General features: G+C 43.9%; 1 protein-coding gene and 1 long non-coding RNA gene across 14 annotated transcripts in view; both read right to left on the bottom strand.

Annotated features, from left to right (window-relative positions):
• Window positions 1–23,369, bottom strand: part of MAGI1 (membrane associated guanylate kinase, WW and PDZ domain containing 1) — a 503,738-nt gene that overhangs the window by 82,457 nt on the left and 397,912 nt on the right. For 7 of the 13 annotated variants that reach the window (XM_081852289.1, XM_081852290.1, XM_081852295.1 and 4 more), the window contains exons 7-11: window positions 21,991–22,026; window positions 14,203–14,260; window positions 8,185–8,232; window positions 6,776–6,882; window positions 3,639–3,731 (exon numbers count right to left, since the gene is read on the bottom strand). In XM_081852289.1, the coding sequence (XP_081708415.1) occupies window positions 3,639–3,731; window positions 6,776–6,882; window positions 8,185–8,232; window positions 14,203–14,260; window positions 21,991–22,026 (342 nt within the window). The remainder of the gene's footprint in view (window positions 1–3,638; window positions 3,732–6,775; window positions 6,883–8,184; window positions 8,233–14,202; window positions 14,261–21,990; window positions 22,027–23,369) is intronic. The other 6 variants (XM_081852291.1, XM_081852297.1, XM_081852296.1 and 3 more) reach the window with 3 other exon arrangements.
• Window positions 8,234–10,141, bottom strand: LOC309337475. Its single transcript, XR_014154340.1, has 2 exons — window positions 10,057–10,141; window positions 8,234–9,207 (listed from the first exon to the last, which is right to left on the bottom strand). It is a non-coding gene; the product is annotated as an uncharacterized lncRNA (long non-coding RNA).

The following is a 23,369-nucleotide window of genomic DNA, read 5'->3' as shown; positions in this document are numbered from 1 at the left end:
AACCTCTGAATTACATCATGGATGTTGGCTCACATGAAAAGGTAAAGGTAAAGGTACCCCTGCCCATACAGGCCAGTCGTGTCCGACGCTGGGGTTGCGCGCCCATCTCGCTTAAGAGGCCGGGGGCCAGCGCTGTCCGAAGACACTTCCGGGTCACGTGGCCAGCGTGACAAGCTGCATCTGGCGAGCCAGCGCAGCACACGGAAACGCCGTTTACCTTCCCGCTATAAAGCGGTCCCTATTTATCTACTTGCACCCGAGGGTGCTTTCGAACTGCTAGGTTGGCAGGCGCTGGGACCGAGCAACGGGAGCACACCCCACTGCGGGGATTCGAACCGCCGACCTGATGGTCGGCAAGTCCTAGGCGCTGAGGTTTTACCCACAGCGCCACCCGCGTCCCTAATGGCTCACATTACGGACACATAATCTGTATTGTTTTATTGGTACTGTCGCTGTGGGTTTGTCGTTGCCTGTGGCTAGAACAATAAACTGATACCGTACTGTATGGAGCTAAGAGGGCTCGTGGTTAAGCTCTCTTCAAACTAACCATGAGCAGTAACCAAGGTTGGCTTTTGGTTACAGGTCATGGTTAGTCTGCAGAGTGCTTAACCATGAACCCAGGCACAGGCTGAGCCAAAGTTTGGCTCAGCATACATTTACAGACATAGCAGGTGTAAGAATATGGCAAGTGTAATGGCTTAGCTCATGCTAGATTGCCTTACACCAAGTCAGAACACAGGTTCATCAGATACAGTATTGTCTGGCAGCTGCTCCTCAAGTTCTTGAGCTGAGATATTTCCTGATATTACAGCATGCGCTGGAGAATGAATCTAGGCCCTTATCCATGGGCTCATCCACTGACCTATGGAGTCCTTTCCCCTTTAATTCCAACCCCACCCATGCCCGCAACATCCGTAGGAACAGATTTGCACACTAGTATTAGAAATAACATTTTTCCTCCCATTGCCTTATAAGGCTGCAGCCTCATGGAAGTATCAAAACAGATGAATGCTTTTGTTCTTTGTGCAGCTGAAACTGAGAGCATCATATCTGATGAAAACTGAGAAGGGGATACAAGGATGAACTGCTTGGAAACACGCACAGGCGAAATGCATAGGAGGGACCAACAAACCACAGATAATGTTATGTTGGCATTGTCCCCTCGCAAATAGCCATGATAAATACGTCTTCCCCACAGGACAGCTATGGAATTGAAAGCTGCTGAAGAATTACACACAGTGAAGGAGAATACTTTTCAACACCGCAAGGGTGAATTTGGTATTTACAAAAACAGGTTTTTGCACACACTAGCCAAGACGACAAGGTGATACATAATATGACTCTCAAGGGTGACTCAGAACACCAAAGCTTTAAGCGGTGCTAATTATTTTTGAGCCTGAATGGATTTTTGAAAGTATAAAATCACCAAGCAAGGAGATGAGTATGCCATGGGGAACCTCTGAAGAAGAGATAAGTTATGTATTTATTCACTTAAATTCATTAGCAATTTTACCATTTGCATCTTTACATACCAGCAATAAAAATATGTTAATAAAATAATAAGAAGGCAGCAGAGTCGGTACTATTTTAGTGCCTTTTCCAACCTGACTTCATTTTTTCATTTCAGCCTGTGCAGCTTAGGCCCTAGTTCACACAATGGTTCTTTTCAATGAGCTGAACTCAACATGTTTTCCACGGACTTGTTTTCTGAATGGGCTCAACACATGCCGCCATCCTGACTCAACGTGTCCCAAAGAGGCATTGGCAAGTGTGCCGAACAAGCGTGAGAAAGGCAAGCACACAGAAGTTCCTTGCGCTTGAGAGCAGCAAGCTACCAGCATCTTCATGCTTCTCATACAATGGATAACTCCACCAGTGTATTTGTTTGGGGGCGGAGGCAAAACCTGCAGGACAGGAAGTGACCTAGTCTCAAGCTAGTTTGTGTGTGAGAGAGATTTCTTTGCACAGTCACATGCACTAGCCCTTCTCGTTAAGTCATGGTTAGCTATTGAGCATGAGAAAGCACTAGTGTGGACCTAGCAGTTGTGAGAGGCTTCAGTTCTGGGGGTTGGTGCACAAAGGGAAAATTGTGCAAAGTCAGGAACGCCTGGAAACCACCATGAGCCAGAAGCCTTCTTAGTGGCTCTCCAGAGCCCAGTAATCTCTCCAGAGCCCAGTAATCAAGGAGATGTCTTTTTTGCCTGCCTCTGGTATGTTCTCAGAGCCCTCACATCTCCTTCCCAGAGGTTGGTAAGGAAGGCGCAGCCATGCTTATCGGGCTTTGGGAAGGCAGTGTGAGGGCTCTGGGATGCTGCTGGAGCCCTCCTGCTCCCTTCCCGAAGACCAGTAAGTGAGGAAAACCCCACCTATCTGAATGGGTTGCCCCAGCCACTCTGGGCAGAGTGCTTGAAGGAGCTGGGTATGTTTATGTTTAGCCTGGAAAAGAAGAGACTGAGAGGAGATATGACTCCCTTTCCAAAGACCAGTAAGCGAGGAAAACCCCACCTATATGATTGGGTTGCCCCAGCTACTCTGGGCAGCTCTACTTAGCCACCCCCCCCCCAAACAAGGTTGTGATCACAGAGTGTTTGAAGGAGCTGGGTATGTTTAGCCTGTAAAACAAGAGACTGAGAGGAGATATGACTCCCTGGTGGAGTACAGGGTCAGATTTAAGGTGCTGGTTTTGACCTTTAAAACCCTTCACGGCCTAGGACCCTCGTACCTACGGGACAACCTCTCCCGGTATGCCCTATGGAGAGCCTCAAGGTCCATAGATAGCAACACCCTAGAGGTCCTGGGCCCTAAGGAAATTAGATTAGCTTCAACCAGAGCCAGGGCCTTTTCAACACTTTTCAACTTTTCATGAGACCAGAGCCCTGCAGGATCTGATTTCTTTCCGCTGGGCCTGTAAGACAGAGTTGTTCTGCCTGGCCTTTGGCTTGGAGCCAATTTGATTTCCTCCCCCTCCCCCTCTTTCTTTTTCCTTTTTCCTTTCTCCTCCTGTGATGAGGCTGCATTTTAATATTTTAATGTTTCAATATTTTCATGTTGTGTTTTAATTTTGTTTTTAAGTTGTATTCATTCAAGTTGTTTTTATTATTGCTTGTTAGCCACCCTGAGCCTAGCCTTGGCTGGGGAGGGCGGGGTATAAATAAAAATTATTATTATTATTATTATCTTCAAATATCTTAAAGGCTGTCACATGGAAAAGGGAACAAGCTTGTTTTCTCCTGCTCTGGAGAGTACAACTAGAACCAATGGCTTCAAGTTGCAAATAAGGTGATTCCGACTAAACATTTGGAAAAAACTTTCTGACATTAAGAGCTATTTGGCGGTGGAACAGACTCCCACAAGAGGTGGCGAACTCTCCTTCCTTGAAGGTTTCTAAGCCGAGGTTGGATGGCCATCTGTCATGGATGCTTTAGCTGAGATTCCTGGAAGGGACCACCTTCCAACTCTACGATTCTATGATTCTACCACAGAGCTAAGAAGACCCTTCCTCTAACTGTAAATCAGGCAAAACCTTTCCCTGAGCACTTCCCCACACCCCCAAGGAAGGATATCTTATTTGATAATGACACTATCTGAATCATTTTTATTTTTTATGAAAAAGAGAAATACTTATTACAGCAACTTACCTTGTACTGGAGCATCTCGAACTGTCTCCTGGTTGTTGGGAGTGTGGTTTGGAACAGCAGGAGGGGCAAGTGGCGGGTGCTCCGCTGTCCATTCTGAGAAAAGAAAACAAATGTGCATTGGCTTTTACTCTGTTGACACCAGGGGAAAATCAGCAATCAAGAGGGACTCGACATGCCGACCATGATGGCTCTTCAAGTGCCTAGTCAACTTTCTTTGCAACCCTACAGAAGACTCATCACGATGGGGGTCTCTCAGAGCCTGCCCAACCATGGGAATTTACGGGGGGGGGGGGGAGTGATCCATCTCCCAAAACCAGATATTGCTGGAATCTGCCAGGCCCAGCCAGTATGGCCAACCGTCAGGGATGGTAGGAGTTGCAGTCCAACAACATCTGGAATCTGGAATCCTTGCCTAATGTGATCAAGGATGAGAGCGCAAGATTAACCACACGTTGGGAGTGTGGAAAATGAGGGGCAATGCCTGACTAGCGAATGGGTATTTGTGGTCACAGAGGATAGACAGATGCAGTAGTTGGGGTTAACCGCCCATGCTTACACTGTAAGGCCACACACACAGCATTTCAGTCCACGTTACAACTCGTTCAACCTCCCGTCTGAAATTGCCTTGCCTTTTATTGGGCCTTTGTTTATTTTGAATCTCAGACAAATCAATGGGGGAGAGTGAGCTTTTGTTGTATGTGGCAGATCATGTTTTTATGCTTGTTTTTTTTTTAAAAAAAATAATGATCCAGTCTCCTTGGCTCTGTTTTATACTGGTTATGTTGATGACATCGTAATCTTAAACGTTGTAAAATGCCCTGAGTGGTGGGGAAGGGTATACGTGTTCAAACAGATGAAATAAACAATAACTGTAAGGAAAGGAGAGGCACTTAGTGCTGCTTGGCTTAGATACAACTTGCCCATTAACCAGGCAATGCCTGGAACCGAGCTGTCTGCTGCCTTTGCCATTTTTCTGGAGATCAGGGCAGGTGGGGACAGCTTCTCCTTCCCATTGCAGCTCCTCATGATATGCCTGAGTTCAACTAAGCTGATTATAGTTCAAATTCATCTGTGAACATGTGAGATTATGAAACTATCTCAAACAGAGGTAAACCTGTTGATGGCATTTTACCACTGCACTGTGGAGAGTGTATTAACTTATGGTCTGTGTGTGTGGTTTGGGAGCTGCACGGCCAGGGAAAAAACAATGCTGTCCAGGGTTGTAAAGACTGCAGAGAGAATAATTGGGTGCACTCTTCCCACCCTATGCTGTCAGGTGCCATAAGAAAGCGGCAGAGTTAGTGCAGGATAGTGCGCACCCCGGAAATGATCTATTTCAGCTTCTGCCTTCTGGAAGAAGGTATAGGGTTATAAAGGCCAGGACTAGCCGCCTGAGAAACAGTTTCTACGCAAATGCAATTCCTGGTTCTAAATGCAGCATAAGTATAGTATAGTGTATTTTATACTATAGTATAGTGTATTTTAAAATTGGGTTTCAGAGTTTTTAGGGGTTTTTGAATGTTTTATGTAGTTTTTCAATTTCATTGTTCTGCATGGGACAATGACAATAAAGATATTGTATATCGTATAACTACTGCTTTATCTAGCCTGATCCTACTACCTGTGATAGCTGCTCTCCAAGCTCTCTCACAGAGATGTTTCATCCTGATACGATGTAAAAAACGAACGACCCACACCTGGAAATGCCAGTGATTGAAGCTGGGCTTCCTGCCTGCAAGATGTGTGCCACAGGACTCTCTTCATTGCAATCCCTGATCTTTCTTTGGCCACCTCTCAGTTGTCCACATTGGATGGGTTTGCACAAACACCCACATGGGTTTGCATCCTTTACATTTGGAACTTTAGATCATGGATGCTGAAATCCACACAGGAGAGAATGCCTTGCATCGCACTTGCATTACTTCTGGAGCAGCTCTGTGCTTTAAAGCAGTTGCACATATCAGTCCCCCCCCCCCCCCGAAAGTATTCACTGGTTTGCCTATTGTGAACACACAGCACCAACTTGAGGAACTAGACAAGTTCTTTCTCATCCACAGACACTGAAGGGAGGGCCAGCCATTTTCAACGACAGCTTCCTGCTTGTTCTATTTCCTAATGCCTGCAATTTTGTCATTGGGTGCTGCAATAATGGTCAGCTGCATGAAGCATTTACGCATTAAAACAAAAAGGATATCTGAACCGTCAGCATCTATTCACATATACTCTGTATTCTACTATGCATCCTAACACAATAAACCAATAGAGTAAAGACACTCTAAATACGCTGGCTCAGTTTGCACAAATGCAAGCAATGTGATGTCAACGTGAGTGAACAAACATGTGGGTTCCCAAAGCGAAGATCATAGCTATTGCACTCCCAACTGATTCTGCTGTTTGGGGCTTAGCTGTGGTTTGGCTTAGCATTATGTCCGAACCCAGGCTCATGGTTTGCCTCTGCAAAACAAACTGTGAGTGGCAAATGTTGGTTACAGCCCGTGGTACGCAGTTCTGGGAACCTGCCATTTCGCTTGCTTGTGCTAAGCTGCCTGTGGATGCTCTCAGAACAGTACTCTTGATAGATACCGTATTTTTCGCTCTATAAGACGCACCAGACCACAAGATGCACCTAGTTTTTGGAGGAGGAAAACAAGAAAAAAAAATATTCTGAATCTCAGAAGCCAGAACAGCAAGAGGGATCGCTGAGCAGTGAAAGCAGCAATCCCTCTTGCTGTTCTGGCTTCTGGGATAGCTGCGCAGCCTGCATTCGCTCCATAAGACGCACATACATTTCCCCTTACTTTTTAGGAGGGAAAAAGTGAGTCTTCTAGAGCAAAAAATACAGTAAATCACAACCTGCAGGACTCTGTATGGGGACTCTGAAAAGGCTGCATATATTTCATAATAGAGGCAAATGTAGTTATATTGGGACTGGTTTTTGCAGGCCAGGATTATTAATCAGTTCTGGTGTATTTCTGTCCATGCATTGTTATCTCTCTTCAACTGCGCCTGGCTCTGTATGGAAGGGCAGCTGGGCCTAGCCAGGAATTCAATAATTAAACAATACAAAACCTTAAGGAAGTACATGTGGTGTTTAGCAAATATTTCAACCCTGAGAATTTTGCAGAGTAGTTGCCAACCTTCTGGTGGTTGTGGTGGTTGTTGCTGCTGCTGCTGCTGCTCAAGCTGTTTCTTCCGTTTAGCTTCCAGAACTGGGTTTTCATATTGTGTTTTCCGGTTGATGTGGCTAAAAAGAAAGATCACCGTTAAATAAGGGAATACTTGGCGAAAACAGAAAAGAAACCTTAAGCAAGCTCAAAAACTCCTCTAACAGAAACGTGGCAGGGGGAGGAGAGAAGTCAAATGCAAGACCTGTGAACTATGTGTCAGAAAGCTGCTCTAAAGGGGTGGGGAAATGTTCACAGCTTCTTATCTGGCATGGCATCTTGAAGAGGTACAGCTAATTCTTTCAAATACTCTAAAGTAGCAGTTTATCTGCAAACAATGATATTAAGGCAGGAGAGTCCATGCAAGACAGTCATCAGATTCTCAGATGTGCAGCCATTGTTGGGTTCAGCAGAGTTTAATACGGCAGCGATATCTCTAAGATATCTGAACAACATGCTATATCATCACAGTACATGCAAGCTACTTATAAATGCTCCGGAATAAACTTTGCAAAAGCGGACTGCAGAGAGGCTTAGCTGAAAGACCACAAACAAGCCACGGACACCATCGCTGCGAGTTAATAACCCTAGCAGAAATCTCCAAAAAAAATCAGCATATGGGGACTCCAAAGTCTGCCACATAAATAAAGGATGGATGGCCGAAAATTAAAAACACCTGTGAAAAGGTTAGAAGAACAAAGCAACTCTGTTATCAAAAAGTTAAGCCAATAACTTTAAGCCATTAGTAGTCTTGCTACAGCCACTTGGAGATCTCGCTTATAGGTTACTTTTTTAAAAAAACAAAACAAAACACAGCTTCGTGATTCCAAAGGCAAGAGTTCTTTTGAGCATGTTCATTTTCCCTGGGGTGCTCCATTGTTTTCAACGAACCTGAGCTGGAGTCCGACTGACACTTCCTGAATTACTACATGGCCGTGCCTGGATGACCCAACGAAAAAGAAACACAATCGGTGTCTGTCTGCCTTTGGCACAGCTCCATTGAAAACAATAGGAAAGTGCGAACACCTGGGGATCGGCTGGATGCAATTGGATGCAATCTTAGAGCCTGATCTGCTATGATGGTGCAGTGGTGGGTAGGATCAGGCCCTAGACTTTTTGAAGCACCACGATGGAACAGGTTTAAGGCGCTGTGTGAATGGCTGGAGCAGCACCCGTATCACTGCACTTGCCAAGGCTGTGGGGCACCGTGGCAGGGAGGAGACAAGGCTGCCAGCATCTTGCCAAGGGCACCCTGGCAGCTTTTGAGCCACTAAGTATAAGAGTAGTGCAGGTTTCCTTATAAGCTAAACGCTGAAAGACATCCCCTATTACTCCCCTGTTTGTGCCTGTGCATTATTCACATGAATTCTTTGAATACAAACCTTGAGCCCAATGCAAAGTTTACCCTCATGTCCATCTGGACTCCAGTCCTTGTAGCAGTTATAGAATATATAAACAAAAACTATTATCAAACAACAGCATTGCACTCACAGGGTCCAGCTCAGATTTCTTTTGGCTCGGCTCGTAATAGAAGCTCGCAACGTAAAAAAAAGCTATTAGGGAGAGGGGCTGCATTTGACAGAGCAACATTAATTTAATGAGTGCAATAAATGTGAAGGAAATGCTTCCCAGGTTCCTCTTGGTTATGAAGAACAGGGCTTGGGCCGATTCATGAGAGTCTCCGTGTTACTGCAAGCCAGCAGCCCCTTCTTGAGCCTCTGTGGGACTCCAGTGCTGTGACCCAGACCTTCCACCCCCAGACATTGGTGGGTGAGGGCACGTGAGGTTATTCGTAGCTCTCTTTGTCATTCTCTCCCATTTCCCAAGTGGGGCCATGCAGAGCAAGTAGGGAGAATGAGCAGAACTGGTTTCCCTATTGGCACACAGATGGATGGAACTGGAAGGAGAAAGTCCACTCTCTTCCTCCAGCTAAAAAACAAACCTCCCCTGGTAGATGCACCAGATGAGTAATACAGCCATTGTTGGCTCTTCTGCAGCTTCTCATGGGAGACGCAAGTCCAGTTTTGGACCGGCAGATGCGCTTGCATATTATGAACATAGGAGCTGGTGTCAGTGTGAAGGATGATGTTGTTCCTGGTCTTGCAAAGTGCAAGTATGAAGTATTCCTTCAGAGGATGTACATCTTGCTCCTGGGGCAGACCTCACTCATCTAAGCCTAGCAAGCCCCCATGTTGCTATTATGCATGCTTTGGAGCTGGCCTTCAGGGCGTCCTTCCATTTGGTTGCTGGAAGGGGTAGATGGAAGGGGTTGCAAGGCTCAGGTCTGAGGAACAAATGCAGACCTCCAGGCTACATATCCATCCCCTGCTTCAGGCCACGCTGCTCATCGGCCCTGCTCCATGCCCTCTCTAAGCTGTTTCTCTTGGCTAGAAGGTGTCCTTGATCTATGACGATGCCTCTTGTTTTCTGCATGTGGAAACATGTATGAGTGTTAAAACTTCTGGTATTTGCATGGCTGGGATGCAGCCAACTGCATGCACCTGTTGCTCCAACCCCTTTTGCCTCTGGCCCTGCTCACCCCTGGGGGTTCCCCAAAATGCAAGGTGTTCTTCAAGCTGGAAAAGGCTCCCCATCCCTGGTGTATGAGAAGCAGCTGTACAGGCAACAAAGCTGACTAACTGAAAAGTCTGCTTCCCTACCACACACACACACACAAACACAAATATGCAAACAATGTTTAGACGCCTCTCCAAAAGCTCAGTGTGAGAAATAATGCCTTACCATCCTATACTGAGAATGGATCTTGGACAACAAAGGTGGAAACCTTCCAGCTGAAGATAATCCAAATCTCTCAAATGCAAAATAGTGAGTGAATGGTGATAAAGTTTTGTCTTAGTTCTTAACTGCACTTGGCACTTCCTCAAAATAGGTTACAAATGCCGTCTCTGACAAGGACGAAGGCCTTGGAACAGGCAGGAAAAGGCCAGAAAAGTCAGCTGAAGTGTTTATAATGGGTTAAAATACTAGGAAAATGAGATACAAGGGTACATGTGGATGTGCATGCATCATGGTGGGGTATGAATGCATACGCAAAATGAGTATTCTCTCCGTGTGCTTAAACTGCCACTAGCATGGAGGTTCTCGGGTTCATGGGTAGCAGTTAGGAGCAATAGGCCTGGTGGCTATATTTGGTCATTTTTTAGAAAAAAGACTAAGGCAAAAGTGAAAAAGCATCAGTATGACCTTATCAGACCTATTGCTATCTTCATCATCCACACAACTCTTACATATACGTTGATCCTACTTGCAGGTAGGAATGGCCGGATAAGGAGGAAAAAAAAACCAACTGTGGATTCAAAGGAGGAAATGACAATAGACAAGCTTAGAATTGTATTATTCTGAACATGCATTCATACTATTCATCAGATTTGATAGTCTCATTAAGCAATATATTTCCCCTATCTAAATAACGTGTGTTGAAAAAAGCTATCCCAGAACAGCAGCAATATAGTGAAGCATCAAATGGTCAGGGTATCGGGAGAGAAGTGAAATTACGGTGCGAAAAGCAGAATTGTGTGAATCCTACCTTTCTAGCTCCTGGAGTTTTCTGGTGAAATGAACGATGGCGGGCCTGCCACTTACACAAGGGCTCCGTTGTGGGAGTTTGTGCGCAAAGGCACAACTGTGCAAAGTCAGGAACCCCTGGAACTGCCCCATCCTCTGCAAGGCTGAGGGGTGCTTACTGGGGTCAGAGAAGGTTGAGGAAAGTCACATTGGTACCCATGACTTTCCCAGATCCCAGTAATCAAAGCACGGGACTTTAGGAAGGATGCACACAGGCTCTGGAACGCTGTCAGGAGCCCTCGTACTGCCTTCCCAAAACCCAGTAAGTGAGGAAAAGCCACTGGGTGTGTGGGAAAATGAAATAAAATAAATGGAGAGTGGGCTTCTCTCACTCTGCATTCATTTATTTGTCCTCCCACCACCACCACCAACATAAAGTTGCGATTGTGTTAAGCACATGTTGTGGGTTTATCATATACAGATTTCAGCCAGCTGGTCTTTTGGCATGGAAACTGATTTGGATGCTCTATGATCTACAGTGGAAGTGTGACTCTGTTGGTTCTCCCAGTGTTTTTTGATACCATCCACCATGGGCATCCTTCTGAGGCTAGGTTAGGGGTTCAGTGCTGCAGTTGCATTCCTGGGAGACAGGCCCAAAGGAGTGAATCTGGTAGATTGTTGCTCTTCTCCTTGGCCAGTGGCTAATGGGGTTCTGCAAGGCTCCGTCTTGCTGGCACAACGCTGTTTAACCTCTAAATGAAGCTGCTGAGGGAGGGCATCTAGGTATTTGGGCTATAGCATGTTCTGAGTGTGGTTACAGTCCACCAGAAAGTTCAGGTTTGTAGCTTGGGTGTGCTCCTTCATCCAGCGCTGTTAAATGTGTCGGTGGCATCAGTTGCAAAAGAATCCTTATTCCAGCTTCAACTGATTTGTCAACCAGTCCACCCTGACAAAGTCAGACATACCTCTCATGGCCTTCAGACGATGCGACCACTGTAACACGCTGTGTGTGGGGTTGCCACCGAAAAATGTTTGAAAATGGCTACAAAGGTTGAAACCAGGATGCCGACAAGTGCTAGCCATTTTGATTCTCCCATGCCAGTTTTCTAAGATTCGCATTGATTTGTCCAGTCGCGGACGACTCTGGGGTTGCGTGCTCATCTTGCTCTATAGGCCGAGGGAGTCGGCATTTGTCCGCAGACAGCTTCTGGGTCATGTGACCAGCATGACTACCACTTTCTATCTGAGCTCAATTCAAGGAGCTGGTGTTAACATTTTAAGTACCAAAGGGCTTGGAACTAGGGTAACTTAAGGTCGGCCTTCTCCCATACATTCCTCCCTGCATGCTGTGATCATCGCCTAGAGTAGGGGTAGCCAACTCCTGAGGGACTGCAATCTACTTTCAGAATTAAAATCTGACAGTGATCTACCCCCGTTTTTAGGGGTCAGGTAAAAGTTGTTGACCTTTTTTATGCCCATTTTGTTGGGGTTCTGTTGGGGGGGACTTTTAAGGGGGAACAGGATTAGTCACTCACTAAAACAGCGCTGTGAAACGCAGTCTTCAGCTACAGATATCAGGAGAAAATCCAGGCAGGAGAGAGGACTGGGTGCTCTTAGGCAAAAGCAAAGGAAAATGAGCCCACGATCAGCTGCAACCTCCCGGGGACAGACCTGTTGGACATCCCTGGCCTAGAGCCTTTCTCTAGATCCCTTGATCCTGGTAAAGAAAGCAGCAGTAAAGATTTCCTGGCTGTGGCCTCCCACCTGTGGAATGCCTTGCCAAGTAAGGTATGTCAGCCCCCATCACTGCATTGTTTTTAGGTGGCTGGGGAAAACTTGGCTCTTTCAAAAGGCCTTTACGTGATTTTTCTGGCATAGTTTCAGTGGCAATTATGAAGCATGGGGTAGCTTAGTTCTTATGTGCATCTTGGCCATGAGTCCTGGAAGATCTTATAAGGCCTTACAAGCCTTTCCCACCTGGAGTGGAAGGGCAGAGCCCCGACTGACTCCAGCTACAAAAGCTGAGGCTACTGAACAGACTCTTGGGCTGGGGTATCATTTCAGGATTTTTGTTGCAGGAGGGGGTGTTGATGTTATTGCTAATTTTTTGCACTACTAATTTAGATCTTAGTATGATTTATGTGGAAATTGTTCTGTTTGGTTGTGTGCTTTTTGATGTGTTTAATTTATTGTTTGTGGCTACTTTTTATGTTGTAAGCCGCCTTGAGCATGGTGTTAATTATAGAAATACAATTAAAACATATGAATGTATGTCGATATTTGTTATTGGAATTGTAATGTATTTTATTATTGCTTTATGTTTTGGGTTGTAAGCCACCCTGAGCTTTTCTTAGCAAATTAGGCAGGAATGATGATAATAACAACAACTTCCAGAGGTAAACATGTACATACTCATGCAATGTTTGTGTAGTTCCTCTTTCCACAGCAGCCCCTCATGCCATGCTGAAAAACACTCCAAAGATGTCCCTGACTTCCAGAGTAACTTTTCAGAGGCACACAGGACTGTTGTGGAAAGGGAAGACTAAGAGGCCCAAGCACGTGTGTCCAATGCTACAGACCAGCTCTTTAGATCCCAAATCATTGTTTCTCTTGTGCTGCTTTCTCATGCTGCCAGTCAATTTTTCAATGAAGCAGAGGACTTAATATAAATGGATTATTTGTGCACCATGCATACACACACACACACACACACACACACACACACACACACACAGTGGGTTGGAAGATACTGGAGAGATTTCTTAGTATGGTGTTTAATAGCAAAAAAAGAAAAAGAAAGAGAAAAGATAAATATTTCCCCTTGATGTCTCCAGCGAAATAAATGTCATGTTTTAATTATACGGTTTGCTAACGTTGGAGTCCAAGGCATCGAGGCCATGAGTTAAAACAACAAACATACACCATGAAAGGTTAACTCTTCCAACTAAAGAAAACACTGTGAGCTGAGAGATACCAGGGAGCTCATCTATTCATTCGTACATATAATTAAATATGCATTCTTGTGGGGGTTAGCAATGAAACTAAAATGGAATCTCAATTTCTTAAGGGAGAGAGCTGCCGTCTAAATCAAGAGCAAGGCAGAATTGGGGGGTGGGGGAGAGAAGGAAGTCATCCTCATAAATATGTTGCCCCCCTTTAAGCAACTGCTCACTGCAGGATTCCTTCTGGGTAATGTTTGTTTCCATACATTTGGAATAAAGTCACAGTAGTCATTTTGGCTACACTGCAACGCTAGCAAAAGCAGGAATTAAAGCACAAAACTGTGACCCAGTTCAGTTAATCTAAGAAGATTCCTGTCATTAAGAATGCCAGTTTGCTGCCATTTTCAGATACTGAATCTGCAAATCCTGTGCTCCTGCTTTTCAGACACAGGCAATGTTTCTGAACTGGCATTTACTTAGGAACCCAGGACTTAAAACTGAGGTCTGAATTGTCTTCATTTCACAGCAACTCTTTTCAATACTCGTTTTCATTAAACAGCTTATACCAGACGGCTAGGATATCATTCCAAAGCATACAGGAAATGGAGTTTCCCATCTCTCAGGCTGAATTTGTGTTTTCTCCCTTAATTATCACTAGGGGGTGCACAAGAGCAATGCATGAGGTACCCTCCTCTCTCTCTTTCCCTTTTCAAGCATCCATACTACAAAAAGAGCCAAGTATGTGCAGTTTTATGCTGCTAGCTACATATTGGCACATAGCACCACAGCCTGTTAACGATAAATCAGTCAAGGTGGCTAAATTTCCAATGACAAATGCCCAGCTCAAGTGGGTTTCCACACAGTGGTTGGATGCTGCTATCTGCAGCGTGTTAAGGGTCACATAAAAATCATTACGGCAACAAAGTTACTTACTCTACATAGTAGACACCATATACAGGATCTTCAATCTTTTCCCAACCAGTAGGTAGTTCTGGAAACAAATGGATATTACTTATTTAAAGCATTTTACTTTCACTTGCAGATTTATCCTCCCCCGCTGCCCCCAACTACGTTTTCACATAACGCTTGCTGCAATCCTAGAGCATGCAACTTTTAAGAATACGCTTTTTAAAACCATCTATTCACTCACTGGACAACACATTCATGGAAATGGCTTCTCAGGACACATTGTGCAGCTTAAAGGGTGAGGCACACACATTTCCTTTCCCCCCAAAAGGTAATCTGTTGCAGTAAAATGAACCAAGATCCAAATATGTCATTCCTTTAGTGCAAAGGACTCCCACCTGTGCAACAGAACTTTTTGTTTTCTTCTCCTGGTGATCCCTTTCCCCAAATGCACAGGAGGCATGTGGGCTGAATATGTAATTTTGTGCAAGTGGGGAGCCCTGCCACTAATAGGAATAACTTCGTTAGATGCAACCCCAACAGTCCTAAGGTACAGCATCAGCTTTCACAGGTCAATCTCCTGGGAGCTTTCGTGCAGCACTTAGTTCGGTGTCAGAAGTTTTTGTTATGGCTGTCGAAATGCATTTGGATGGACATTTAATGGAAAAAGGCTTACAGAGCCCAGAAGGTAACAGGGCCCTGAAACAAGGATCAAATGACAACAGGCTCATATTCATTAGCTACGTCTACAGAGCGAGATTTTTGAAATTCTTTACAATAGAGAGTAATACAATTATATTGCAAAATAGGGGCAGCGTTCCCAGCAATGTCACATGATCTGGTGTCTGTCAACATGCCCAGCTGATGTCCATGTGAGCACCCCCCAAAAAGGCACATCCTCCTGCAGCACCTAGCAAACTGCTAATGTGGCCCAACTTGCAGCAATTGTCTCTTAGCTCTATCTAAGCACTTCACATTTCTATCACAACTGAAAGGGATCAGAATCCCGGTGCTGACAGCAGAAATCTCTGTGCACGTGCAGTCATTTTATCATGTTACAAAACCTGTCACAAAATCATTATCCCTTAATCGCACCTTAAAGTAATTTTCAGTTTTACAACTGCGGGGTGGGGGGGTGGGGGAATGCAGCAAGAGGAAGATTGCTCAGGAAAAGCTAAGAGCTCCACGCCTGCAGGTTTGCAAAGCTGGAGGCGTAAATGCGTCTATAAGCATAATTAGTCAATGAAGAAAAACCATTTGAGCGTACATCGGAGTTTGCTTTTTTAACTTGTCTGCTTTGTTTTCTCCTGCTCTCGATGAAAGAGAATGGCGCGTCAAAAGGGCCACAGGCACCAAAACATGAGATTTGCTCTGAAGAAGCTCTACTTATCAGAAGCAAATTGCTACCTTTAAAAAAAAAAAAAAAGAAGAAGAAGGGGAGGGGAAAGCTTAACTTGGCCTAGTAGCTTTAAGGAGGATGGGATGTGCCATCCTTTTCGAAAGGCAGCCATGAACAACCTCAGAAGACACAAATCCATCATCTGTGGACACAATACAGATGAGGGCAATTGTGTGGGCTGTGTAGTCTGAATGATAAGAGCAATTCTTCCAGCTCACGGGAAACCTTTTCCAATGAATCACTTTTGCTTTCCCCAGTTTATGTGAACATCACAAGCCAGGACTAAGAGAGGTTTTATTTTGAATAAAGCTCCTGATACTCCACTTGAGAAGGTAGGGGTGGGGAGGGTTACTTGACTGAACACTTCCCATATTGGGGGTGGGGGGGACACTCATTGTGTATAGCAAAAGTTGGTTCAGACTTGCTGGTTCTCCTAGGTGTGCACAATGCTCATGGTCAACTTTCAGGCTTCCCAAGGGTATCTGGTTGGCCACTGTGAAAACAGGATGCTGAACCACTGTCCTGATCCTGCAGGCTCATATTATTACTGTAATATATTTATTTATACCCCGCCTTTCTCCCCGATGGGACTCAAGGCAGCTTACAGACAAAAATAAGAACCACTAAAAATACAATTAAACATTGAAAAAAAAATCAAAGCTACATACATATATAACACTTATTAAAACCATCCCCAACATATTAGGTTCTTAAGAGTTAGCTACTGTGGTGCCATCCACATGTTGCTGGACTTTGGCTGCCTAAGCAAGCAAGGGCTATGAGAGTTGCAGTCCAATAACATCAGGAAGGCACGGTCTTGGATCAGAGCTACACTCCTCAATAAGCCAAGCTTTCACAGGCAGGAAGTTTTTGGCGTGAATACAAAACAAGAATGACCTTGCTGGAGCAAGCCAAACATCCATCTAGTCCAGTCTTTCTGAAACTTGGGTCTCTAGCTGTTTTTCAACTACAGTTCCCATCATCCCTGACCATTGGTCCTGCTAGCTAGGGATGATGGGAGTTGTAGTCCAAAAACAGCTGGAGACCCAAGTTTCGGAAACGCTGATCTAGTCCAACATCCTTTTTCTCATCCTCAGCAGGGAATATTAAAACACACACACACACACACCCCACCTGAATTCTGACATAGCACACTCCAAATAGAGTTTTAACCATGGGCTTTTCCTAAACTCATAGGGTGAATTCAAAGAAAGAAAGAGAGAGTAAGGAGACACTCTATGCTCAGCATATCAGTGTCTTTTTCAGAATCAGACCGTTTCATTGAGCTTACCTATAATGGTAAAAAATAACCAGTGTGAGAATTATTCTAAGACCACAGCAAGAAGCAATGTTTGTGAAACGAGCGTTAGTTAACAGCACAATCATATGCATGTCTACTTAGAAGGACGTCCCCATAAGACTTGTTCCCAAGAAGCGCATATAGGATTGCAGCCTTGAAAAGAAAAGAAAAAACACCCAAACCCTATTTTGTAGTCTGTACAATTAAATGGTTGCGTAACACGAAAGAGTTATCCAGTGTGCTCTCGACAGGCTCCAGCTACAATGCCATAAGGACACAAATAGCTCCAGACTGAACAGCAATGAAACCCTTATAAACACACATGGGCTAATTACTCAAAATGTATGTTTGCAATGCGGAAACTGGCTGAAAATCAAGAGAAATTATTTAATGAGTTCTGCTCCACATGTTCCTTGTTTGCAAATAAAAGGCAGGTTTCCCTCCAACTTCCCCCACCCAGATCTTTTCTTTTTATGCTATCCTTCTGAAGCATCTTTGGATTCCTTGAGATATAAAGAAAGGAAATGAAAGCCAGCACTGATTGGGGCTAGAGGATGAGTGGTTTGGAGGTGCATGTGCAAGAAAGGAAACACTTGGCAAAAATGATAAACTGGTCTTTGCTGCAGACCAGAAACAAGGGCTTTCTGGGTACAGCATTAGAAGACAATAAAATTGCCTCTCAGAAGACCCAAATTTTGCAAATCTCTGATTTGGAAAACCATTAAATGGATACACATTGAAACCCAACCAAGGGGAAGCGAGGAAGTCACTTAACAATGTTAATAAGTGTAATTTTAATAAGGTTATGATTTATGTTTGTTTATAATTTTGTGAAAAATTATTTTAAAATTTTTTGGGGGGGAAAACAACAGAAGACCTAAATTTTGCTCTGTAATCCTTCAGCAAAGAAAACCGAACAAAATATGGTTTGTTTGTTTTCTTTTTTAGAGTCACATGTGAGCTTAAAATCTGGGCTTTAAAAGTGCTTCCAAAGATATTACACCTCTTTAAAAATCAATGTTTGTGTGTCCAGAGTACTTCCAAAATGTGGAAGTTGAAGCTGGCTGGAATGTCACCGAAGAGTGAAATCAGCTCTGGGTCTCTGTGTTTAGTACCTGTGCCATTTTTTCTAAAATGTACCAAATAAAATGTTATTAAAATTCACCTTGGAGAGATTTGTCCCTGCCTTTTCTTTGCCTTTTTGATCTGAAGCATTTTGACAAACAAGTGCTAAATTCCAAAAACAAACATCAATATTGAAATTGTAAGCAATGTTGTTGATAATCCACCACCAAGGTGAAAGGTTGCCACTTAAAACATTACCAAAAAAGAAGCTTTTTTTGTTTCTTTCGTTTGTTTTCTTTCTATCTTGAATGATTTGCATTTTAACAGGTGTGCACAGGTTTGCATGCGGCTTCTCTGGAAAATTGTAAAGCCAATTGGAGAATAAATTTCTCATACTGGAGTATTGTCTCAGGGGTTTTATTGGGGTTGCTGCTGTTTATTTTTTGTATCTTTATTTTGCATCTTATGATGATTTATATGGAAACTGATCAATTTTGTTGTGTACTTTTTGATGTTTTGTTTACGACTGCTTTTCTGTTTGTAGTTATGCAATTTTTGGATGTGGTACGCCACCTTGAGCGTGGTTTTAGTTCTGGAGAGGTGGCATACAAACAAGACGATTCGTAGACCCACAGAAACATAGTTGGAAGGGTCCCTGAGTATCATCTGGGCATCACCTCTTGGACTAGCTCAAACCTGCAACCTTGGCGTTATCAGCACCACATCTAACCAACTGAGATTGACTGACTGATATGTTACTTTACTTCTTTCTGCCCATGCGCAGACACACAGAAGGTAGTGACATTGGCTTTCTTGCTTGTCCTCACCCTGGATAAACTTATGGCTAATTAGTAACATGTGTGACAAGCAGACTGGCCATGTGTGTATCAGTGTTGTTGTTTTTTGCAGCTGTAAACACTGCCATTTTTTAAAAAAGTTGATCAAGCATGTGGGAAGGGGTGAGCTGAGCATTGCTTTGTTCACCATGACTTCTAACCGTTAAGGCAGGGGTTGGCAACCTCTTTCAGCTGTGGGCTGAAAGACCATGTGGGGGGCCGGACTATATTTTTTTTGGAGGGGGGGGGGAATGAATGAATTCCTATGCTTCACAAATAACCCAGAGATGCATTTTAAACAAAACGACACATTCTACTCATGTAAAAACACACTGATTCCCGGACTGTCCGTGGGCCGGATTGAGAAGACGATTGGGCCGCATCTGGCTCCCAGGCCTTAGGCTGCCTACCGCTGCGTTAAGGTATGTAGTTTGTGGTTTTAATACAGGGGTCAGCAAACTTTTTCAGCAGGGGGCCGGCCCACTGTCCCTCAGACCTTGTGGAGGGTTGGACTATATATATATATTTTGGGGGGGTGAACGAATTCCTATGCCCCACAAATAACCCAGAGATGCGTTTTAAATAAAAGGGCACATTCTACTCATGTAAAAACACACTGATTCCTGGACCGTCTGTGGGCTGGATTTAGAAGGCGATTGGGCTGGATCCGGCCCCCGGGCCTTAGTTTGCCTACTCATGTTTTAATATATATGCCGTGTTACAGTATTTACTACTTGCTGCACAGCACAATGAGACCCCTTTGGGATGTATATTTAGAAATATAACAAATGAGTGAATGATAAAGTAGTACAAGCTCCAAATAGTCAGGGACGCACAGATGAGCTGCCAGAGAGCCATGGACCAGCTGCAGCTCTACAACATTTGTCCTAGAGCATTTGGAAACATGAACCGTCTCTTTCCCCTTTCATAGAGTTTAGTGCTTCGAACACCAGGGCACGTGCTGCAAAGCAGGCCTGCTGCTCAGAGTATGGAAGAAGAATTGTTCATGAAGTAGAAGGCCCCATGAAGGCCCCATGAAGCAAACAGAACACCCACAAGTGGGAGATGAACAAGTCAAAAGGGCGGGGTGCGCCTGACAAACCCTGTTAGCAGAAGATCTCCATGAGGGTTTTTCCACTTGCGCAAGGGGGCTTTCCCCACCTCTGCTCCTCCTGAAATTGGCTCAGGGTGGGTGGGGCGGAAGACCCCCTCAGAACGTAAGGGGGGATTGCTCCTCCATCTGGCAAGTGGATATGTTTGATATGCAGATAGGTTTGTGCAGATGGAACATTTGTAAAAGCGCAACATTGCATTGTATACCAAATCTCTAAAACATGTTCGGTGGAAATCAACTTCTGTTTTACTCAGAGTACATCTGTTTATTGAGTATACACGTTTATTGATTTGAATGCTTCTACTCTGAGGGAAAAAAGAACTTTGTTGAATACCATCCTATAACCCTAAGTGCCAGAGGCAGCTCCTCTTTTCGGGTACCTGTCCTAAGTGTATCACTATTTTGCTCTATTTATATTCGCCTCGTTAACATTTTGTTAGAGTAAGTTACCAACACTGTCAGTCTTAAGGGATCAGCTTCCACCTCGGATTCTGTAAAAGTTCATTCTCTAAGTGGGAGTGGATGCATTTTATCCTTAGTAAACACACAAACACACACACACACACACACACACACACACACACATGCATGTATCTGAATACTAAGGCACTGCACAGTGCACAATCTGCCATTTCATACACTGCAGCTGCCGAGCTACATTTTGAAAGGGTGATAACATGTTGTAGGACAACCATGTTTCCTAATACGCTTTAAAGAAAAGCTACACTCGTCGCTGCTGTATCAGTGAAGGGCTAACTGTTGTGCAGTAAACGGATGCAGTGTACAACAAAGAGACTTCAGGGAGAGCTGTTTGGACAAACCGCCGGCCAGCTCCATAGTTAGGCAAATCAAGTCTGTGAAGGAGGTGTGTGATGCTGCACTCAGCTCTCTGCTCCTCCCTTCCACAGGCCATCTCGAACAAGCTGCAAGCACTGGTTCAGCTGCAGGTGCTACCCAGGCACACCATGGTTTGTTTTGCCCACTCAGAGAACAAAGCAGAGCCTGCTTGGGAAGCGAACACAAGCATACAACTCATTCACAAACAAACCTCCCTAACTATGGTTTGTAGCCTTCATTACATCCAAACACAATCAAGTGTCTAATAGTGGGTGGAGGACGAAGCATTAAGATATAATTGCTTGATGGTTTCGGAGATACGATGATGGCAATACAACCATGCCAGCTGCAGATCTAGTCTAGCTCATCAGGGTTAGAAATGGCCATGCTCTGAAAATAGAACCAGGCTTATAATCCAGATTCTACCTAATTTCTGGAATCGGTTCTGGATTCTTAATTCCCAATGCTAAGAGCAAGCTTGATGAAATATACAGAGTTCTGGCAGTTTCAGGTACGGTTTAGGCCATGTGGAACCACAGATATCCCCCCCCCCAAAAAAAAAGGTGGGTTCAAGAGAGGGCATGATACAAAGTTGAGTCATGGCAGAAAGCAATCTGTATGCAAGCACTGGACCCTACACTATTATGGCGGCATTCCAGACTACTGTTAGATTCACAAATCAAGTGCCCAACTTAAACTGCGAACTGAATATAAAAGCAATAGCAGTTAGCATTAATGAGAAGCATATACACATGTCCTGTAGTACAGAAACGCTTTCAAACAGTGAGTTGTATCCAACCAAGTCATTAAGTGAGTGGAATGACTCCCGTTTCTGCACTGGTGCTTCCATCTCCCTGCACATACACAACCCCAACTGCTCCAGGGTTTTCCCCAACAATACAGAGCAGATTTGGGGCAGAGCGAGGGGGCTAGCAGAAACAGAAGAGGACGGAGAAGTTTACATTGTGCGAGTTGAAGTCATTCTGCTTGTCCAATAACTTAGCCGGATTTGACCCAGAGTCATGTAGAGAAAAAAGGGTTGACGGCTCCACAAATCTACTGGACAGCAACAACCCTGCTTGAAAATGACATGCTTAAGCAAAAACAAGCAAACAAACAAAGAAAAGAAAACACCTTTGGATACGACTATGTTAGATCTTGCTTGAAATTAAAAGAAGAAAAAAGTGATACAAAGAAAAGGATGTTAAAGCAGTTAACGGTGCAGTCCAACCAACGGTGCAAAAATGAGAGATGGATGATTTACCTAGTTCACTGTCCAGTTCCTCCGTGTGTACCCCTTCTTCTCCAAAGGAAGAGCAGTAAGTGAGATAGGAAAAAATTAAAAGAAAAATTCAGACACCAGCACCAAGCAAGAAATTCCTTCCAGTATACAGCAGAACCAACACCAGGTTTTGTACCAACCTAGCCCAAACCCATATGCCACGACATCTTAGTCAGGAGGGACACCGTGGCCACTGACAATAATACTGTGTGTGTGTGTATATATATATATATATATATATATATATATATATATATATATATGGCATTCCAAAAGGCTAATAACATGGATCTGCTCTCCTCCCGCCCCTGCCCCCTGGCTCAATGGGTGCTGTCTGGTCTACTCAGTTTAATTTGCCAAATCTAGAACTTGGGCTTCCCATTCATTTTTGTGAATGGTGAAAAGTCTAAGATGACTCTGCCTGCATATCCCATTTGGAAAGTCCTTGTGACTAGGCAGAGCTCCAGTGCTTAACTCAGAGCCCTTGCACATGCAAGGAATTGGAGCTTCAAAAGGAAAGTTGGTGTACCTTCAACTAACTTAAATGACTACTTCATTTGTCCCAAAATAATTAACAACTAAACCCCAGTCCAGTTCAGCTTGTTCTTAAAGAAGAGCAGAACCGCATTAGAATGAATTGAGACTGCTCAGGGCCCATGCTCATAGGTTGGTGAACCCATCCAGCTACCTTTTCAAAGCCAAATAAATGGATAATATTAAGCTGGTTATTCAGGTGTGCTTCAAGAGTTCAATATACGTGTTGATTGCTGCATATTGGACTTTGGTCCTACTCTAGAAACTACATGCCTCAAGTATAAAGTCCTACTTTATACTTTATGGTTGTATTAAGGGACAACCACTTGCAGAGAGCTTCTATTAAATAAAACGTAATTTAATCATCCATTTACTTATTGCATACCATTTCCATCTGCTAACAATGTTATGAATGACTGGGGATGTCATTTTGTCAAGAAACAAAATTGCAGCCAGCAAATGAAAGATGATAAAACTTGCAAGCAAATGACTGATAAAAGAATAATGGATTCGGTTTAGCACAAGTCAGCCAGAGAATCTCAGAATTTCTCCAAACATGAGATACGTCAACGTAAAAAGATTTGTATTTTGTGGTTAGATTAATTCAAAATTGGTAATAGATTGCTGCCATATGACAGACAGTGAATGCATCCAAAAAATATGTCCATTTATATATTTTTCTAATGGTTATATCTGTAAAAATGACCTGCCTAATTTTTAAACACTTGCCCAAGTTGGAGGGCCCAAATAACATACTTTTTCATGTGCAACAACCCAGAGCAAATTGCTGGCACATCTAGCTCAAAGATCTCAATAAGTATCACTGG

The sequence above is a fragment of the Podarcis erhardii genome (assembly GCF_964252035.2).
Source record: "Podarcis erhardii genome assembly, chromosome: 2".
Lineage (NCBI taxonomy): Eukaryota > Metazoa > Chordata > Lepidosauria > Squamata > Lacertidae > Podarcis > Podarcis erhardii.
The sequence above is the reverse complement of the archived record's forward strand: the minus strand, read 5'-3'. Positions and strand labels throughout refer to the sequence as shown.